This window comes from Rhodnius prolixus, unplaced genomic scaffold (assembly GCF_049639745.1).
Source record: "Rhodnius prolixus isolate KJV_2025 unplaced genomic scaffold, Rpr scaffold_7, whole genome shotgun sequence".
Taxonomy (NCBI): domain Eukaryota; kingdom Metazoa; phylum Arthropoda; class Insecta; order Hemiptera; family Reduviidae; genus Rhodnius; species Rhodnius prolixus.
The window spans coordinates 37,606,493-37,627,586 of record NW_027411582.1 but is presented as its reverse complement, the minus strand read 5'-3'; the positions used below and the strand labels follow the sequence as shown (position 1 = coordinate 37,627,586).

The following is a 21,094-nucleotide window of genomic DNA, read 5'->3' as shown; positions in this document are numbered from 1 at the left end:
CTTTGGTGATTGTGTCGTGGCTTTTCCTGAATATTGATATCTGATTAAGGACGCTGAGAAAAGGCAGTGGGATAAGGCTTCTTCAAATGCCCTAAAACGACCAATAAAGTTGTTTTATAATGATAACGCTTTTTTCGCAGCCTGGCTAGCCGAGAAAGTGTGCAACTCCTTATCTTTAAGGCCCCCTTCTCAGAAATCTTAGAAATTTAATACTATTAAAAAGGTATTTATAGCATTTATTTCTGTATGGAAATAACCAATACGAGTAACAACTGCCACGAAAAATTTCAATGAACATCTACATCTAGAACTTCACTCTAAAGAACACGGCATTAAAGCATGTTTACAGTTGGTTCCAAGATGGCTTCTTTTGTTCTTTGAATGGTCCAAGTCTGTAACCCATTCAGTCATTACTTTCTAAAATGTCATAACACTAAGTGGTTGTTATAAAAATTGTACTCTAAACGCTATGCTGTTTATATTGTAGTCGAAAGATGCTCTCTCATTACTTGATGTTTCTCTTACTTACGTAATATTTTTTACAATCGTAAACTTGTTCTTCTAACTAGCTCTTCTGACAGAGCATAAACAACAAAACGTTATAAATTGTTATGGAAAAATTCTATTGACTTCTTCTAACAAAGATAGGAATCAATTAATGTCAATTTAATGTTTTGCCATTAACAATCTTCTATAGAGAGCTGTATCTTCTGATCAATAACTACAGGTAAATAGATTCACTTTATTTGGCATGTTTTGTCGATCTATTTGTGCAATGTCGTAACTCTATTTTTAGTTATGGTTATACTTAGGTACTCTTCTTAGGTTACAATGCATTATGAAAAAAAATAAAAAAACCGTAATGTTAACTATTTTAGTGAACACATAATGGTAAAATATTTAACAATAGTGAATGATAAATTATTCATACGTGCGAATGCATATAAATATATATAAAAGTGCAGTGCCTTCTTTTTTTCCATTTTTATTTCTTGGCGCGCTTGTGAATTGGTTGCATATTTAAGAGGAAGGTTAAGTGAGGTTAACGCGTCTTACACGCATTGAAAGTTAAAAGTAATTCTTGTTAAAGTTAAAAGTAATTCTTGTTTTGTAGTGGTTTTATATTGCAGAATTTGATTATAAAAACCTATTTTCTATTTCAGGTAAGTCTTTGGTCCACTTGTTTCTAATAGTTGATGTTAATTGTAATTATTGTATTGTTGTGACAACATAAAATTTTCTATTTTAGGATAAATCAGTCTATAGTTACTGTGTCAAATTCAATCTATTCTCCACATTACAAGTCGTAAAAAGAAGGCACTTCACTTTTACATATATTTATCATAGAACTAAATAGACGTATAAATTATAAGTCATAAAAAGGTAAGGATCAATTTACATTAGCAGCGTAATTTATAGACGGCATTTTTATATACGTGGGCTTCCCCAACCAAATAATGTAAAGTGTGGGGCTCTTTATTATAATATTTGTCCAAGCCTGTCCAGTTTCAGAGAATCTGACCTGGTTTTGAATCTATTTCTCACTGGCCCAGTATCCACTGCCTTCTCGTCGCAAACAACTTGTTAACCTTGTCTAATCATGACGCGGCCAGTTTGTGTAAAGAACAAAAAAAAAAGGCATTTTACTAATACAAGGTTAGAAACGTAAAGAAGGTGACCACAAGTTTGTCGATAATCCGTGACTGTTTAAACGGAAATACTTGCATCTTTATTTCCTCCCTTCAATCCTATTCTTTTCTTTTTTTTCTGGGTTTTCTTTTCACTCAAGAACCTCCTCCATTCCTTAAGCTATCCATCCAGAGACTTACAGGAAACCCTGTATTGTGCTCCTTAAGTTGTCTGTAGAATAAAATATCCTCGTTTCTCTCTCTTTGGATTTTGTTTACTTACGAATACTTCCGGTAAAAAGTGAAAATCCAAAATCTGCCCAATCGTGACTAACATCTCGTACTTATGACAGAAAGAGATAAAGAACTATAAATTTGCATTTAGCTTTATTTCTTAAAAGTTGTAATTAAGTGAACATCTAATCGCGACGTCCATTAGCTGTTGTTAGGCATCAACAGTTTCATTCGTCTTTTAGATGATTTTCCTGTTATAAAATGTTTTCAATCACTCTACTGGTTATTTCTGGTTAAATGAAATTATTCTATATATATGTCAAATCGAATTAAAATTTATTTTTATTAATTCTCATACAACCAATGCAATTATTGTAATTCATTTAATAGCTCGTTTATTTATTTTTTAAAAAATAATTTCGTTTTTATGTGATGACTTGATGAGTAAGCAATAATAGTTTTGCATTTTTATTGTCTTTATTTTTCTGTACTTAGCAAGAGGAAATATTGCAGTTAAATATAATGAATTGCAGTTTGATTTCCATAAAAACTTATCTCATTTCCTTCCCAAATTGACCCTCTTTTTTTTAACTGCAGTTCTGCAGCTGCAACTTTGGCTACTGTGCATCTTGTAGCCAGTTTAACTATCTTGGTAGAGTCCTGTACGTTTTTTAGGGAAATCTGCTTGTTCATTGAGTTCTGTACATTGTGTAGCGAGTTGATTTTGTTGTTGTTGTTAAGTTAACAACGACATCTGAAGGTTATTTGCGCGTACGCTAGCTTCCAGCGACTTACCCGGGGGGAGGCCCCGAGGTTTTTGCTGCTTACGATAGAGAATGTCTAAATATTCTCTCTGGGGTTTTGTATTGTTCCCAGAGAAGCGTACATCTATGTCTAGTTAATTCCAGCGCATGTTTTTTCTCAGAGCACTACCGGCCTCTCTTTAGAGACAACACTGTCCCAGAGAGTGAGCTGTAAGAAGCTCCTCCTAGGAAAGCGAGCAGCTAGAAACAAACCCGGAATCTCAAACGTGGGAATCCAGTACGCTAACCACAATTGTTGAACTGTTCGTGTTGATACTCTCGTAAGAGAAATCCAGAATTGATTGCCAGTGATTCACATTGATAGTGGTAGAACTATTATTAAGAAGTTCCTTATTCCTTAAAAGGGAAGTAGTCCCTACTCTGGAGCCAAATAACTGCTTATTACAAGGATATTAACTAAATTTAATTGGCCAAATATTAAATTTGAAAATCAAAACTTGAGCATTGCACTAAGAATGAAGGATTCGCTCTCGCCTACACAAAATCTATACGTACGCACAAACGTATACGTCGTTCCCATAATTGCGCACCCTTGACTTGTCCCAAAAAAATTCATCTAAGGATATTGCCATAAAGTATAATTTAATAATTAAAGTTTCTTGTTTTTAAATTTCTGTCGGCTAGGTATAATATTAAGGAACGTTAAATGGCAAGGTTGATTTTTGAATAAGGTGAAAACGAATGTAGACCGGAAGTAGACTCATTCTAGTTGTTCTCTTTCGTGTATTATTATTTTTAAATTTATTACAAATTATCCATTCATAAAAGTATGATTAAATAACCTGGATAATATAATGACGTTAGTGTAATTCCGAGTTCGCATAAAATCCGAAAAATAAATTGGTTTTTCCGTGCAAATTGAGAAAGAAAAATGAATAAATAACATAGAATAGGATAGTATAAATTGGGGTACCTTTTAGCGTTTAATCAACCCTTATACTTAACTTTTTAAACTGTAAGTTTTTTTATTAGGGAAAGGCGCCACGGTAGCCGAGTGGTTAAGATACTGGACCCGCAATGCTAATATGTATTGTTGGTTTAGTGGGTTCGATTCCCGGTCTTTAGGCCTTGGATTTTATTTAATGGTTAATAAAATAAATTTACTGTAAAGTATGTTAGGCGGTTATAGGTAGACCCGCAAAGCTAAGATGTATTGTTGGTTTAGTGGGTTCGATGCTCCTGGTCTAGGCCTTGATTTTATTTAATGGTTAATATGAGAAATTTATAGTAAAGTATGTTTGCTAGTCTCCTCCGTCCATGACACCTAATTGGTAGTTGGACGTTAAACCCCATGCCCGTTTTTACCCATTTTTGTTTGGCAACGTTTTTACACGAAATCTATTTGATCCATGTTATTTTATAAATATATATAATCTTATAATCAAGAATATGCCCCATATTTTTAAGGAAATGCAACATCATTTTTGAGCAATTATATCGTGAGTTGTTCAATATGCAAAATATTGCGGGAAACATGTGTTTCCGGTAAAAGATAAATTCACGATTCAAAAAACAAAAAACGGAAATTAAAACGTTTTATTTATACGTTCAATTGAATCCTCATATTATACCTTTATTTTTGTGGGTTCCATTTTAAATGATAATGATCAAAAATAAATAAATAATAATCATTAAAAATTAATTATTACGGCCATTGAAACAAAAAAATAAATACTTAATCGCCGTTAAATGTGATTCAATTAAGCAATACACAAGCTTTATGGGTTTTGATTTTATTTTTTTTTAGCACTTTACCTGGTTAATTAACCAAGGCTGCATGTTTTGAAACAATTAATCACCTAAAACATGCAGTAAACAATATCGTGATCATTATTATATATACGAGTATATACACTATATAAAGCGAGGGAGAGAAGACAGATGATATTTAATTAAATAAATTTAAGGTTACGTAATTACAATCGTTTTTACAGAAGTAATAAAGCCTTTAATTAGATCATATCGTACATATCGTTAATTCTCTTAACGTACACCTTTACCATTAAATTGACTTTAATTGTTAGTTGTTAATTAATTAAGTTGTAATTACAAGACTTATTGTTAGCAAAAATGCGTGTTTTAAACTCTTAGTGCAGTAAAAGGAACTAGGCGCCACGGTAGCCGAGTGGTTAAGGTACTAGACCCGCAATGCTAGCGTGTATTGTGGTACTGGGTTCGATTCCCCGGTCTTTAGGCCTTGAATTTTTATTTAATGGTTAATAAAAAGAGATTTACAGTAAAGTATGTTCGTTATTTGCCTCCGTCCACGACACCTAATTGGTAGTTGGACGTTAAGCCCCGCCTTAAAAAATAGTAATTACTACTACTACTAAGTCTACAGTAAAAGGAACTAATTGAAATCCTCTCGTGAAAAATTAAGGTAACCGAAATTTTCCCTTATTTTAAAGCTTCTGAAAAATAAACGTGCATTTTTTTTCTTTTCCGGAAATTGTAATCAATTACAATTACTCCAAGCAATCAGTGGGAGGTACTGGTAAGCGAAAAGATTTTTCAATTTTTTGTTCTCACCGGAAATGAACCTTAAAAGGCGATTTTCTTGAAGATTGGTCTTTGCGGGGTCTTCTCTATCATCCGTATTTATCGTAACATTTAAGGACGCTGAAATTTGACATTTTTGGTTAAGTGCTAGAGGAAGCCAAAATAAGCTTATAGACTAAATTAGTCAACAGGAAATGACTATTTTATGGAATGAATTTTTCATTTCTGAAGATTTTTTCGTGTGTGCTAGTTTCTAGATCTATATCTTTTATTTAAAAGATGTTCCAGTAGAACTTAATTAAGGGCACTACTAGAAGAGGGGGTAATTAGTTAGTTTAGGCCTTCTAGAGTGCCAATACTGTTATTAGAGTTATAAAATAATCATAATTTTGAGATAATTAATTTAATAGTTAGGGAAATATTATCTTTCAGAGAAAGTTTAAGAATAATTTCAAGAATTTTTCAGTTTTCTTCTTTTTTTTTTGTTGCAATAATGCCTAAAAATAGGTTGCCTTAACTATACAATAACAACGTATTTCCAAACATGTTTAGACCAGAAAATGTGCTACGTCATTGGTTATTCCATTTGGTCACATATTTATGGAATATTTTTATAGTTAATTTTATTTTTCAGTTTTTCTTATTTTTTTCATTTTCTCTTAGTTTGTTTTCAATTTTAAGTCCCCACCGGATGTATCCGTTTTGATATCCCTTGAATCCGGAAAAGTGTTTCTTACAAATTGATCTATGCGTGAGTACGTCATCCACCGCGGGACCCAATAATATGCTTATCCGGAAGTTAACTGATTGATTTTTCTTTTCTTTTCTTTTTTTTTTTTTATAATTTTCCCGATAACTTGGGTAAGCTCGTTTAGATCAATAACTTTGATTTGAAATGATTCTTAAGGCAGTTCTTAAGAGGCACGTTACCTCTGGACCCCGTGCGATATTTGGTGGGATGAGCCTCACAAATTAAACAATAATTTAATTACCTATTAAATAAATCTGATCCATAATTAAATTTAACTATAAAAATGAAGAAATTCCCAACTTTAATTATCTATAAAAAAAAAAAACTATCAAAAACGGAAAAGAATATTTAAATATTCTGGCGGGTTATCCCGGAATTGACAGTCTTCCGATACAAGCTCTCTCTGGTCCAGATGGTCGCGCGGCTGTTGGCGTGTTAGTGGTAATTAGAACGAGGAGCTAATCGGATAAGTATCAATTTATGATTTATACATTTTTCAATATTATTACGATTTTTCAAGCATTTTACTTTTATCTGAGTTGGAAAATCTAGAATAAAAAAAGAAAAAAAAAACGTACATTCAGTTTCATCATTGATGCTGCGAAATGTACTCCTGTTCTGTTGAAGTTTCATTCCGATATTTATCTCAGATAAAAATGCCCAGTATAAGCATTGCAAAACATCTATCTATTCATTTAATAGTCAATCGATAAAGAATACTATGCACGTGTTGTTGGTATGCGGTAGAAGGTCGCAATTTTTTATAGAATAAAGTGCAGTTTACATTTCCTATTTCTTAACAATCTATTAACTTAGAAAAACAAGGCATTTCAACCTCAGTGAACTTGGTAGCAGCTGGTGGCTATGCAATAAAATGCTACTTACAATGTTAATATCGATTCATTGAATGTTGATTGATTCGATAAAGTGGCACTTACAAATTGATTGATGACTAATTTGTACAATAGCTCATCAATCACCAGCTTCCTTCATGATGGCCCTTGATACAAAATTGGTTGTTTTTGGGTTATGTACCCTGAGAATTGGAAATCTACAGGGACATCAATACATTTTTCTTACTGTGACCGTGTGAGTAGAATAGAAAACATGTTTAAAGTTAAAAAGCTTGTTCAAACCTGCAAACTAACAAAGAATCAATAATTTGAAAAGTTGTTAAACAGAAAACTGCCTTGAAGGCTGAAATTTGATTGGGGAAGAAATATTAGAGTTGAAGCAGCAAACAGCAGCGCCGGGAACAAGAAAGAAGGCCGGGAACAAAGTAGAAGAATAGCGAGGGAAAGAGAGTCCGAATCATGATCACCAAAGAGGAGGGAATGTAGGATGATCAAGGAAGGCCTTCAAAGTAAAAATCTTTTTATGAGCAAAACCTCAAAATTAAAGACATAATGAAAAAGAAAAAGTAAGTTTAGATAGATGCGCCTTAAAGTTCAAGTCGTAGTAACGGCTACTTCCAGGCATTCATTGGAAAAATTGGTACAAAAACCCAAACAACTATCCTCCCTTATGGTCTAGTGTTGTGTATTGGAGTAGCCAGCTAACGTCTCAACGGAAGTAGGTAACTACGGCAAGCTTACTGTACTCTAGTCTCGGGGAACATTCAGAATGGATTTTTTTATTCGGTAAAAACTTTAATTACTTCCTGCGGCAGTTTCACTTAGGAAAATTCTCACGTGAAAAGCTCAGAATCTACGATTTTTATACCGGCTTAACATGGTTTTTCTGCTTCACAGTCCACGACACCTAAAGAAGCATGGCCAAAAAAAATCGCCATTACTTTCTCTTTTTTTTTTACATGGCTTTTCCTTCTTTAACCCAATCAAGCTTTAGATTTCCCTCCATTTTCCGGCTAAATTTACGTAGTTATACTTATTTTCGTAGCTCCTTAAGCAATAGAAATATTTTTTTAAAGCACACAACAATTGCTAATTAAAGGTAAAACGTACCTGTTTACAATGAAGGAGGATTTTTTTAGTATCTAAGTAAGCTGTAGCTACTATCTGTGGATAGGTACAAACGATAAGAAATTCACTACCGACCACAAAAACTATGTACAGACTGACGCACAGTAGTCAGAGCCAGGCTATGGAATGACTAGTCCGTCGACCATTCAGCGCAACAGTTCTGCCGACTGTTTGGTCCCTTCTTCTCGGCCAATAGCGCAAGGTTTCCTAATACACACACACGCTCTAACGGAGAGAAGGGGCAACTGTAATGTTCGTGAATGATCAGTCCATGATTTTGTTTGGACATTAATCTTTCTTTTACTCCACGTTAGGAAATATTGTAATCGTGCTAAATAAAAATTCGGTTAAGGAGGCACTTCAGGGTTAGGATGTGCACCTATAAAAGTGCACTTTTTTGTATGCTGTACTTGCCTTGCGACCTTCGCAATATTAATAAGGATAAAATTTGAAATTAGATTTTGAAATCTGAGGAAAATCGACTTGGCTGAACGTAGCACTTTTCACTGTCCAACAGGTGGAAATGGCTGGTAAGAATACGGTCGATTACTACTCCCCCGGGCCAAAAAAAAACCTCTTCCAATTCCCTCTACGAAGATATACCTTCCACCAACATCTGTAATCTGTAATCATCAGATAATCTGGAAAAGTCACGAGAAGAGAATGCAGCCCACTGTTCGCCTTTCTTCACCATAACCCAATATTTACGAAAACTTTCTAGCAAGGTCATCCAGGAAAAGCTTACTCTTAGTCCAAAAGGAGGTTCTTTTTTTTCAACTCATTAAATGCCTTGGATTGGGCTTTCCACTCATTAAATGCCTTGGATTGTGGGCTTTCGACTCATTAAATGCCTTGGATTGTGGGCTTTCGATTCATTAAATGCCTTGGATTGTGGGCTTTCGACTCATTAAATGCCTTGGATTGGGCATTTCGACTCATTAAATGCCTTGGATTGTGGGCTTTCGACTCATTAAATGCCTTGGATTGTGGGCTTTCGACTCATTAAATGCCTTGGATTGTGGGCTTTCGACTCATTAAATGCCTTGGATTGTGGGCTTTCGACTCATTAAATGCCTTGGATTGGTCTTAGGAAATTGCCTGGAAGAAGGAATCATGCACCCTGTCGCCATGTACTCCACCTTCCTCTTTCACCTGATATTCTGCGCATAACTTCCGTATGCCTACCTCTCGAACTACATGTAGAGATGTGAGATGGAGGTTTAAAACTTTTAGCCCGTTCCTAGGCACCACGAACAAATATTAATTGCATTCCTCCCCCTCCTACCATATATTTCCCGTTAAATTTCGTCAAATTCCCCAAAAAATGTCTGTAACAAAAATAAAAGTTGCTGGAACTTCGAAATGTAATTGCAGTTTTGAATTAGGGCGGATAAATTTTATTTTCTACTTCTCAACTTCTTCTTCTTCTTCTTAACACTCCGTTCAATGGTATCTAACCTCACCATCCGTAATGACCTCAAAATCTCTTTCATTAAATAAAGATCTTACTAAAACTCGTTTCCTCAAATTTCTTCATTCCTCTAGCAGCTCATCCTAACCCTCTAATCGAAAAAATCTATCTTCTTCCGGCAATTATCAGGTGATCCTCCAAGAAGATTGAAGAGAAGATGGCCTCACGATCTACTGTCATACTTAAGAGCATACATATTTCCAAGATAATGGAGTGACACTGCAGGGTGCCTTCTCCAATCGTATATTTTCACGTGATATTTTTTTATAATGTACCACATTTGCTTGTTGCAACCATCTTGTTGCAGGTGTGAATTTCAAAATAAAAAGATTAAAAAAAAAATTGATTTTAATAGTTAACTTTTCCTAGTTTTATTTTCAACGTATTAGTTATTCTTCTCTTTCCTGTTTACATCTCCTTTTGCATTATTTTATTATTAGACATTTAATTACGTTATGTTTGTTATGATTATTCTCGCTTTTAAAGATTTTTCTCCTTTCCCATCTTTGTTTCCTTTTTTCCAAAACGTTTAAAAATATTTTTATTTTTATTACCATTTATGATAAATTATAAATATTTAATATTTCCCACTGGTGCCAGCCTGGAGCGGGATCTCATGTCCTCGCCTTCAATTACAGAGCCTGCTGAGTTTTGTGCAAATAAAAGAGGAGCCAACACAAATATTATCTTCCCTTTTTTTCCCCCTGAAATTGGGACAATATCAGAATTTCAACAATTTCGAACGATTCTGTTTTTAATAGTTCACTTAGACCCACTTCGAACAGATCTGCGGATCGTGGAGTCACTAGAAATTAACCCTCGCCGATGTTATGGGTGGTTTAAAAAAAAAAGAACTTGAAAAGCGCATTATCCGTTGATTGAAACTATCAGCAAAAATTTTTAATTATTGTGGTATTTACAATATTTGATCTACAAAAACCGGAAGGATCCATTTTGTAACCTCACAAGTCCAAATAGTGGTTTTCAACTCCACTTTATTTGGTCCAAAGTAATGGAATGGTTTTGAAAATCTATCGCAGTGTGCAATAGAGGGAACATCTTTGAACTTTTCCCTGTAACATTAGCCATTTCAAACAGGAAACCCAAGAAGTATTTCCTTACACACTAAATTCTATTTCAAAAATCTGGGAGAAAAGCAAACTTACTCTCATCAGCAGTAAAGAAACTAGAAATAATCAAATTATGCAGGGAAGGGATTTTTGGATTCCGACGCGGAGATCCCGGGTTCGAAACAAGCTGCTGCTAGACCTTAGATTTTCTCTTCCTAGAAGCTTCTTACAGCTCACTGTCTGGTGATGGACTGTGTTTGACTGTGACGAGAGAACACTGTCCGGAGGCCGGCCACTGCACTGAAAGAAGCTCCCAATAACCTTAGTTGCGGACGCGCCTTTAGCTGTTAAGTACAAGTTACTGCAGTCAGTAACGAGAGAACACTGTCCGGAGGCCGGCCACTGCACTGAAAGAAGCTCCCAATACTTTAGATGAGGACGCGCCTTTAGCTGTTAAGTACAAGTTACTGCAGTCAGTAACGAGAGAACACCGTCCGGAGGCCGGCCACTGCACTGAAAGAAGCTCCCAATACTTTAGATGAGGACGCGCCTTTAGCTGTTAAGTACAAGTTACTGCAGTCAGTAACGAGAGAACACTGTCCGGAGGCCGGCCACTGCACTGAAAGAAGCTCCCAATACTTTAGATGAGGACGCGCCTTTAGCTGTTAAGTACAAGTTACTGCAGTCAGTAACGAGAGAACACCGTCCGGAGGCCGGCCACTGCACTGAAAGAAGCTCCCAATACTTTAGATGAGGACGCGCCTTTAGCTGTTAAGTACAAGTTACTGCAGTCAGTAACGAGAGAACACTGTCCGGAGGCCGGCCACTGCACTGAAAGAAGCTCCCAATACTTTAGATGAGGACGCGCCTTTAGCTGTTAAGTACAAGTTACTGTTGTTATACAACGAAATGTGGCGAGAAGGGGAATATCCACCTTAAAACATTTAAAATAATAATAATAATAATTAATTCATTAAATAAAATAACACATATTTAAACCTTGAAATATCAATTTCAAGTTCACAATTAATGGCGTATCAATTATTGATATTAACAAACAATGCAATGAAATCAATATAAATAAATTATAGCTTGTTACCTGTTGTTTCCACTATACCAAGTAAAAAAAAAACAAAACATCTTGAAAGTAATTTGAAAAAAAGTTGTTTGGAGATTTGGGAAAGTGGTGTCGAGACCTTACTCGGGTGTCCGTGCAAAGCTCCCTTGGGTCAAATAGTTTGACCTGGCATTGGATACATCATAACCTCTAGCCCTTGGTTCGTCCTCGGAAGCGCAAAAATCTGTATTAAATTAATTTCAGCCTCTGTCCGTACACTTTGGTCAATATCTACTCATCCCAGCATCAAGTTACATCATCTTGAAGTGTTGAATGGTCACCCTGGAGGGGCTGGAAAATACTCAGATGACAGCATGGGATGGAATCAGCTTTGAGAACTTTAGGAATAAGAAAATGGAGAAGGATTGCCGTGGTAGAAGAAGATGGACCAGGTTCTTAGTAAACAGTACTCATTAGCTGAAGAATACACAAAAAACAAAAGAAATAACCTTTCTTATTCACAATATTTATCCGGAAAAAATGTATATATTTCAGAGCACGGCACCTTGGTCTACTGTCTATATTCTTTTCAGAATTATTTTATAGAAACAATAATTTGTTACACCTTGACACTTGACAATGTTATCAGTAAATCTTGGATTCAGATCTTCTCACTGCTTTGTCGATCTTATTCATAGACTACACTCTTAATCTATTTTTATTTCTCAAGCGTCCTTGTCATTCAACAAATGTCCAACTCTTGTATTTTTAATGTCTTCGTGTAGAACATTTATACAGTGTACGTGTGAAGATTCCAAAACTATATGTTACATTAGTTTATGCGAAGATTATTTTATTTTCCTTTCTCAAATTGGTAATAAAATAATTTATCTTCTACAATGATTTAAATCTTACAAATTGTTATAAGATAAATTTAAACTTTCTCTTATTGCTGTGAGAGAATTTTCCTGATTCAGTTTTAACGGAAACACCTCGGAAAAACCGAAGAATAAAGTTACACTTCAGATTAAGCTGAGATTGGCAGCCCTACAGTTTACGTGTTGAGGTCCCGGTTTTCATGTCCTTACGGATGGATTGTCCGCACCAATGTTTGGAAACTTCATACAAATGACACTGAGAAAACTGGGCTGCCCTCTAATATATATTTCTCCATAAATTCCTGATTTTCTGCACTTATATTCATATCACAATTGTCTAGAAATAAAAAAGTACTTAAATTATTCTACCATCCTGAGCCAAATCTCTTCAGTTATATTTATGTAAAATATAGATACTATCTATTAGATAGTTTAGCCACTATAATTTCAAATGCCAAAACGTTTTATACACATTTTAAAAGTGCTATTTTATCTAATGTAACATGTTTAATTCTGTGGCTTGGTGCAAGAAGTGCCAATGTCAAAAAAAGGATTACCAGTGTACGTCCTCTTTGGTTTACCTGGTGAGGAGGGGGGGAAATATTGATGCTAAATTTTGACATTGGCACTGGTAAGTTTTAGTAACTCAGTTACTACTTTGAAATTGACTTCGGCACTCCTTGCAAGAAAAATTTGGATGGTTAATGTATCAAACAGATTTTTTATTCATTTTTACCAAAATCTGACATTGGCACTTCTTGCACCAAGCCACAGAATTAACCTACTAAATTGTTTAATAAAAGTAACTGCTCCAACATGGTCATTTACTGAAAGATGTGTGTGTGAAAATACAATTGATTTGTGTCTAAATAATATGTTTTTACTCCTCAGCACATTTAAATTATTTAATTTAAAATCATCAATTGAGTTGTACGTTAAATGTACTGTTAAAAATTAGTTTGAAAGCAGAAAAATATTTCCCTAATTTTGATTCAAAACTGATCAATGATTTCCTAAACCTACAGTAGAATGCGCTAAGTTCCACACTGTTCAAGGCTAACGTTGCAGTATTTACTTTCTTAATTATTAAAAGCTATCTAAATGTAATATTAGGGGACTAATAGCGCAGAAATCAGAGAAACTAAGTTATCTTTCAGTTGCTCCAGTCTCCATCTTATTCAGAATGAATCTCTCTTCTAGCCTGGATTGAATCATGATCAGAAAGAAACGGGCTTTTCTAAACTTCTCTTTAAGACTACTGGGCAGACTATCTAAAGTAATGATTCAAACAAAATACTGGATGTACAAGATTGTAATACGAAATCTAAGTCTTACAGAATTGAGCTGTAGCAGTTTAAACAAGCGCCCCAATCCCAAAAGAATCCGTTGGTCTTTACACTCCAAAATGCTACGGAAATTCACCCAAGTACATACACGAGTATGTAACAAAATTGAACACACTATGCCAACCCTGAAAATTCCCTACGAAAAAGACTTCATCATGCTTTCTCGTTAAAAAAAAAACATTTCCATAAATTACTTATCTTCACACAAAAATGCTCTTATACAGCTAAACTCCACTCAAATCCTAGGAAATTCTAGATATCAGCTGAAGAAGCGCCAGTGGCTACCAGACCTCCTCAAATGACAGTTGCCAAATTATAAAAGTGATTCCATCAATTGGATAATTACTCTTTCATGTTGAACATGACTTCGATGTAGTATCATCAGATTTGCCGATTGTATGTACGAGGGTCGTTTGAAAAGTCCGTGCAAAAATAAAAACTACTAAATTTTTGGGGGTAAACCTTTTTTATTTTTCAACATAGTCTCCTTTTAGGCTTATACACTTCGTCCAACGCTGCTCTAGTTTGTTGATCCCTTCCGAATAATAGGATTTGTCCAAGTCTGAAAAATAGCCATTCGTTTCTGCAATCACCTCCTCGTTTGAATAAAATCTTTTTCCCGCCAGCCATTTCTTCATATTGGGGAACAAATAATAGTCCGAGGGAGCCAAGTCTGGAGAATAGGGGGGATGTGAAACGAGTTGGAACCCTATTTCCATTAATTTTGCGACCACAACTGCTGAGGTGTGAGCTGGTGCGTTGTCGTGATGGAAAAGAACTTTTTTGTGGGCCAATCGTGGGCGTTTTTCTTGCAGCTCGGTTTTCAAACGGTCCAATAACGATGAATAATATGCACCTGTAATAGTTTTACCCTTTTCCAGATAGTCGATGAGGATTATTCCTTGCGAATCCCAAAAGACAGTCGCCATAATCTTTCCGGCCGAAGGAACGGTCTTCGCCTTTTTTTTTGGCGCAGATTCCCCCTTGGTAACCCATTGTTTAGATTGTTCTTTGGTCTCAGGAGTGTAGTGATGTATCCATGTTTCATCCACAGTGACGAAACGACGCTTAAAGTCCTGCGGATTCTTCTGGAACAGCTGCAAACCGTCCTTGCAACACTTCACACGATTTCGTTTTTGGTCAAGCGTGAGCAATCGCGGCACCCATCTTGCGGATAGCTTTGTCATGTCTAAATGTTGATGCAAAATATTATGTACCCGTTCATTCGAGATGCCCACAGCACTAGCAATCTCACGCACTTTCACTCTTCTGTCATCCATCACCATATCACGGATTTTATCAATGATTTCTGGAGTAGTAACCTCAACAGGGCGTCCAGAACGTTCAGCGTCACTTGTGCCCATATGGCCACTCCGAAAATTTTGAAACCACTTATAAACTGTTCTAATCGAAGGTGCAGAGTCACCATAATGTTTATCAAGCTTCTCTTTAGTCTCCTGAGGCGTTTTGCCTTTCATAAAGTAGTGTTTAATCAACACACGAAATTCATTTTCGTCCATTTTTTGAAAATCACTCGACTTCCTCGATTCAAACGAATGCCAAACACAAAGAAATAGACCGATCTGGCTGAAACTTGGTGTGTGTTCTTCCAAGAGATGCTACTAACTAAACATAACCTCGATACGCGCCAGTGGTGCTATCTCTCTGCCTTTGCACGGACTTTTCAAACGACCCTCGTATTATAAAGAAAGGAAACTTAAAAGAAAAATAATTACAATTTATTTATAATTTCAAAAAGGATAATCTAAGGATCAAACAAATCTAAAAGACTGCTTTAAACCTTTTTATTTAAATTTTTTTAGAAATATCTAAATTCTCATAAGGTAGTTTTTATACATTGTAGCCACAAATTTTATTTTACTTAAACATATTATAAAGATTAATTTACAATCTTAAGAAATATAATTTGTTTTTTAATACCTTACAGTTAAATAAATTTATTTTTAAAAAATAGAAATATTTTTATTAACAGAACAATACAACAAAACATTGAAAACAGTTTTTAACAGGATTAAAAATCAAACAGCTTCAAGAAAAAATATTTAACTATTTTAATAATACATTAAGAAATATCGAATCTGCCAAACAACAAGTGCTAATAATAGCTATTGATATGTTATCTCAAACTTTAGATCTTTACAGTTAATTAAGATTCAAAACAAAAACAAAATTAACATCTTTTAAACCTTTTAACATCTTAATAACATCTTTCTTTCTAAGGAATCAGAAAAAATACTGGAAGAGGAACTGGAACATAATGTAGAAAATAAGGAAGACACAATCAAAAGGCAGGTTTAACAGCTACTTTTTCTTTTCATTTTTTTTACCAATAAAAAATATCCCCAAAAATTGAGCATTTATATTTTTTGTTTTTAAATCTTATTATTAAATAAAAATCATACCTTTAAGGTTTATTATGAAGGTAAATTCTTTAAAAATACGATATTTTCCAAGGGAAGCTTTTGGACGAAATTGTTTTTTTCTTACAAAAATGCAATTTCAATAATAATAACATCTTTAAATTCTGTCTTTTATACAATTTGTTTAATGGAATGAAAATAATTATTAAAAATAAGAATTTAATCACCAGTTACCTGTATACTTTCGGAAGAAGCTAACTGGATTAGAAAATTTTCCATTGCTGGTGAAATGTCATTTTGTTTCAATGTTGTTAATGAGAGTTTTAAATTTCCATCTTCTAATCTAGCAAATGACCTGTTAAATAGAAATAAATTAATAAATAAAATTTCTCTTATACTATTCACGAGATTTTGCTTCAAACTTCAAATATTAGAATCATATTTAATTTTTTGGAAATATTATACACTTTGTAACTGTACATTACATTAAAAATGTAACCTCAAAGGGGGGGCTACAACAACGGCCCCCCCTCCCGAGAACTGCTCTAAAATGAATTTCTCTTGGGGGGAAAAAAGATACAAGAAAAGTGTTATAAATCTATACATATATACAGGTTTACAGAATAGCCTTGGAGCCATTTTCGTGCAAGTTTTCGAGTAAAAAAAGTATTTCCTTCCAGTTTTAGAATTTTCTTTAAACTCAATGCTACTAACCTCCCTTTTCCCTTTAATGCTCCTTTTCCACAAGTTAACCGCGGTAGCCGAATTTTCACTAGAAAAAAGTTTAATAAAAAGAAAATTTATAGATCTAATCAGGTACACCTAGTTTCCAATGTGTACGACATCTTGTGTGATGACATTTCTCTTACATTTATGGAACACTGCTTGCAAAATCAGTAGTTGATATGCGCTACTTTTTTTTTTTTTATTAAATATTAAAATCTGGAAATGCAGAGTCTCCTTTCAGAGAATTGCTAGTAAACGTTTAGTCACTATAAACTGAATAATTGTATATGTGTTTTGTGGTGAGCTAAAGCTTGCCTTGGTTGGGTACCCAATATCCCCAATTAATTGAACACGACAATCAGCTAGTAGGTAAAAGTACCAAGTATAAGGGTCGAATCTTTCCAGGATAAGAGTAGGTCATTTTTTTTAATGATTTAAGGCGCGTCAACATCTAAGGTTATTGGCGCCCGGAGCATTTTTCAGTGCACTGCTCTCTCGTTACAGACAACACTATCCATCACCGGACAGTGTTGTCTGTAAGAAGCTCCCTAGGAAGAGAAAATCTAAGGGTCAGCAGCTGGTTTTCGTACCCGGGACCTCTGCGTGGGAGTCCTGTTCGCTAACCGCATGGCTAATCCCTTCCCTAGAGTAGGTCATTTGTTATTCTTTCAGAAACACCAAAATTCTTACAAAAAAAAAAGTCCTGCTTCCTTCATATTCGAGACCTCTATTTTTCTGAAATTAAGATATCCTTGGTAATTCCGATCCGAAATTGGTACAACGAAAGCAGTTAACGTAATTTCACTACTTCTTGAAAATAAATTCATTCTAATTTATCATTCTTCACTAGATAGATAGATAAATCCTTTATTATTATAATAATTCCAAAACCAGACTATATTTCCAAGCATCTATCAAAAAAACAGAATAACAATTGATAACCACCCTCTCCATTCTGACAGGATATTAACTCCTCCATAGAGATACTATTCTTATTAAAGTCTTTTAATCTGAATTCTTAGAGGCACAGACATCAAGCAATTAAAGTGGATACACTTTTTCAATCTTCGACGTACTTCATTGTTTACTGAAGATAAATACATTCTAATTTCACGTAGTTCACTAATTCTTTAATAATAACTTTATTATTTAGTTAACTTTAATTTGCGCCCATATTTTTCGTACTATCCTGGACAGATCAACAGATCTCATAACAACCATTCTTCATTGTCCAATATTCACTATTCGAATCTATTCTAAACATGAAAGCAGGTAATTACAAAAAATTAATTGTTCTTACTTCAATCGTAAGATTATCTCCTCAGTTTTTTCTGAAATGGCTTTAACAACCTTTTCTTCGTTAGAATCACTTTTTCCTAATTGTTCCATATATAAAGCTATCTCTTTATGAACTTTTGTCATTGGAAGTCTATCTGTGAACGGTTAATAAGAAACTGTAGATTATATTTTGTCCAAAAAGAAAGACAAAACAAAGTAAACTGTTGAGTATTATATTAGTTTACCTTTAGACTGTTGAGGGACTGTAATTTCTTTCGCTGGCAAATTTACGAGTACATCATATAGTTCTGGTCTTGAAAATACTGAATTATCACAACATCCGGCGATGTAATTTGAGCAAGACTAAAATTTGAATACTTAATTATAAAAGTTTGCCTCTGATTTTGCTTTTACTTCAAACATTTCTCACAATAAATGGATTGCTTACAGTTAATTCTTGTATTTCCTCGTCAGTTAGTTCAATCCATGGAAAGAATACGTCATCAAATTTTCGATGTAACATTATATATGGAAATGATTTTAACCACTAAAATTTTTTCATTTTAATAGGTTTTTTTTATGGAAATAAGCAAAATACAATTATAAATTTCTTAAACTTAACACTTACTTCTAATAAAGTTGATAGATTGTGATGATATACTACCAATTTTCTTTTTAATAATAATGCGTTATATATTAAAATAATTTCCAAACCAAACATATTAATCATTTCTGTAAAAAAAAAGAATTAAAAGCAATTAGTATATTAACATAGCACTGTTATTAACATTATTTTATTGTAATGCTTAATGAAAAGATATATAAATACATCTTGCAAATAAATATTCACAAAAAATACACAATTTGTCACAATGTCCACAGAAAAGAGATGAGAGATACTTTTGCTGGAACTCTTCAACATTTAGGATCTGGTTTGATCACATCAACAAATCTAGCGATCTAGCGTTGAGAAGAGAGAGCTTGAGTTACAGGTAAAGAATATTTGGATAGGTGAATTTGGAAATTAAAGAGGCAAGAGCGGATTAGTTTGGAAATATTCCCCCTACCTATTATAGAATCCTCTTAGGAAGGTTTTCTTCAGAAAAATTAGGAAGGATGGATAAGGGTTGTTTCAGGGAGTAGTTATCCCTTACTGTTGGCTACCACTTTTTCCTTTTCGAACTTCCCTACATGGTGCCCTGATGAAAAGGAAAATTAACTTCAACATAATTTCGTTTTTTTGGGAATGATATAATTTGAAAACCTCAGGATGAAAATGAACTGGTAAATGCTTCAATTTTACAAATAGCTTTTTTTTACCAATTGGTAAATTGAGGCGCTAGATATAAACACTAGCTGTTTATACCAATATGTTGTTTTTTTTTTCAGCCCTCGAAATCAGTACATGGCTCTAATGTGCAAACAAGACCATAAATATATTCTTAACTCCACTGTTAAAACTTAAATCTTTAGTTTTTATGTTACCTTTAACATTAGAGTGATTGAAGGCATTATATGAACAATATTCTTTAAATAAAAGTGAGCCATTTTCATTGGAATCGATTTCTTTAGTGAAAACACTCAGATACAGCTGCAAAACTTTAGTTGGATCACCTGAAATTAGAGTAAAAGAAAAAGAATAAAACCTTTTCTTGATAGCGAGAAATTTTCTTAGAAGTAAGAAAAAACAAAAGTAAAGTGAAGGTCGAGCGGATAGAGTTATAGATATTCACTCATTTATTTTGGGGATTGTATAATTTGAGAACCTGAAGATGAAAAAGAACTAGTCAAGGCTTCAATTTTACAAAAGAATGTAGCCATACGTTTTATTAACAAATCGAGATTAAGATGTAACAAAAATTGATTTACCTGACTCGTGATATGTCCTACACAGTAATGATGCTAAAGTTCTATATTTGTCAGGATTAAATTCTTTTGTCCATATTACTACTCCAATGAGAGAATTCTATAATTTGAAAGGTTCGTTAAAAATCAACTATTTCTACACTGTTCTATTTAATATCTAATTTTGTTTGAATATTAAATACTTTTTATTTTTATATTACTTCTTGCATTTTTTCAGAGTCACACTCGATTACGTTAATGTAGAACCATTTTTTCTTCCATCTTCCATAAATATAATTTTTTATTTCTTGTAATATGCATTTTTTTTCAATGAAATCTTTTTGTTCTTGCAAAATATACGGAAATGTCCATGACCATAAGTAATCTCCTCCATTCTTATCTTTTTCTAGAAAGAGAGAAAACTGGTTGAGGATTTAATATTCACAATAGTGACTGTGAAATGACTACGCTTTAATTTTGATAATAATGAGGTCTATATTTAGTCTAAGAAATGAATAATGTAAGAAATGGGTAACTTTTATCTTCATTTGATAACTTAGCAACAGTAGTACAACTTTTTATCAACTTTTCAAAGATTCCAACAGTGTATTGAATACTTTTTATGAAAGCACAGCAATTCAAGAAAGTGTGAAAGCTACTGATAAATTTAAAGTATCACCCGGTAAGTAACGACTAGATTTATTAATGATTTACACAAAATAATTATTAAAACTCACCAATTATGTTGCATGATATCAAATCTGACATTCTCTAAGTATGTTTAATTAAAATTGAAATCTACTAATGGCACAAAAATGCAACTCAATTTACTTCATGCTCAACTAAATTAAAACTTAAATAATTATTTATTGATAAACTTATCGTCATAATAAATAGAAGAAGGTAGAATTTGGTTACAAATCTAAAAGGTTAATAGTTTTATTGTCACTCAGATTACGAAAAAGATACAACCGCAAAATAAATTAAGAATAATTCCTAATTTTACTAGCATGTTATTTCTGTAATTTGCATTTTTATCTAATATAGCTTTCATGTTTTTTTTATTGACAAATTTTGACGATATTGCGTTCAATTTTAATGAGGATATTTTTTAAGCACACTTT

The 21,094-nt window shown here is 33.7% G+C and overlaps 2 protein-coding genes and 1 long non-coding RNA gene across 4 annotated transcripts in view; 1 reads left to right on the top strand and 2 right to left on the bottom strand.

The window, feature by feature from the left end:
• LOC141446526 (ABC transporter G family member 23-like) overlaps positions 1 to 8,098 on the bottom strand; it is a 78,797-nt gene extending 70,699 nt beyond the window's left edge. For both annotated transcript variants that reach the window (XM_074113071.1, XM_074113072.1), the window contains exon 1: positions 7,901 to 8,098. The gene's annotated coding sequence lies outside the window, so the exon portion shown is untranslated. The remainder of the gene's footprint in view (positions 1 to 7,900) is intronic.
• Positions 839 to 16,459, top strand: LOC141446533 (uncharacterized). The gene is made up of 3 exons (XR_012453778.1): positions 839 to 1,163; positions 1,250 to 1,383; positions 15,982 to 16,459. It is a non-coding gene; the product is annotated as an uncharacterized lncRNA (long non-coding RNA).
• On the bottom strand, positions 11,805 to 20,902 carry LOC141446530 (DENN domain-containing protein 10-like). The gene is made up of 10 exons (XM_074113079.1): positions 20,708 to 20,902; positions 20,192 to 20,376; positions 19,995 to 20,091; positions 19,611 to 19,739; positions 18,754 to 18,857; positions 18,574 to 18,672; positions 18,371 to 18,488; positions 18,148 to 18,280; positions 16,356 to 16,476; positions 11,805 to 12,731 (listed from the first exon to the last, which is right to left on the bottom strand). The coding sequence occupies exons 1-10, from the start codon at positions 20,736 to 20,738 to the stop codon at positions 12,717 to 12,719; spliced, it is 1,032 nt and encodes a 343-aa protein (XP_073969180.1). The 5' UTR covers positions 20,739 to 20,902; the 3' UTR covers positions 11,805 to 12,716.
• Positions 20,903 to 21,094: the final 192 nt, after the last annotated feature.

What these genes read in the sequence shown, in the direction of transcription:
- LOC141446530 (XM_074113079.1), bottom strand. Translation starts at nt 20,738, where the DNA reads ATGTCAGATTTGATATCATGCAACATAATTG. An exon ending in ACTCTGAAAAAATGCAAGAA is followed by an intron (nt 20,092 to 20,191) that starts GTAATATAAAAA and finishes TTCAAATTATAG; the next exon opens with AATTCTCTCATTGGAGTAGT. An exon ending in AGTCCCTCAACAGTCTAAAG is followed by an intron (nt 18,281 to 18,370) that starts GTAAACTAATAT and finishes AACCGTTCACAG; the next exon opens with ATAGACTTCCAATGACAAAA.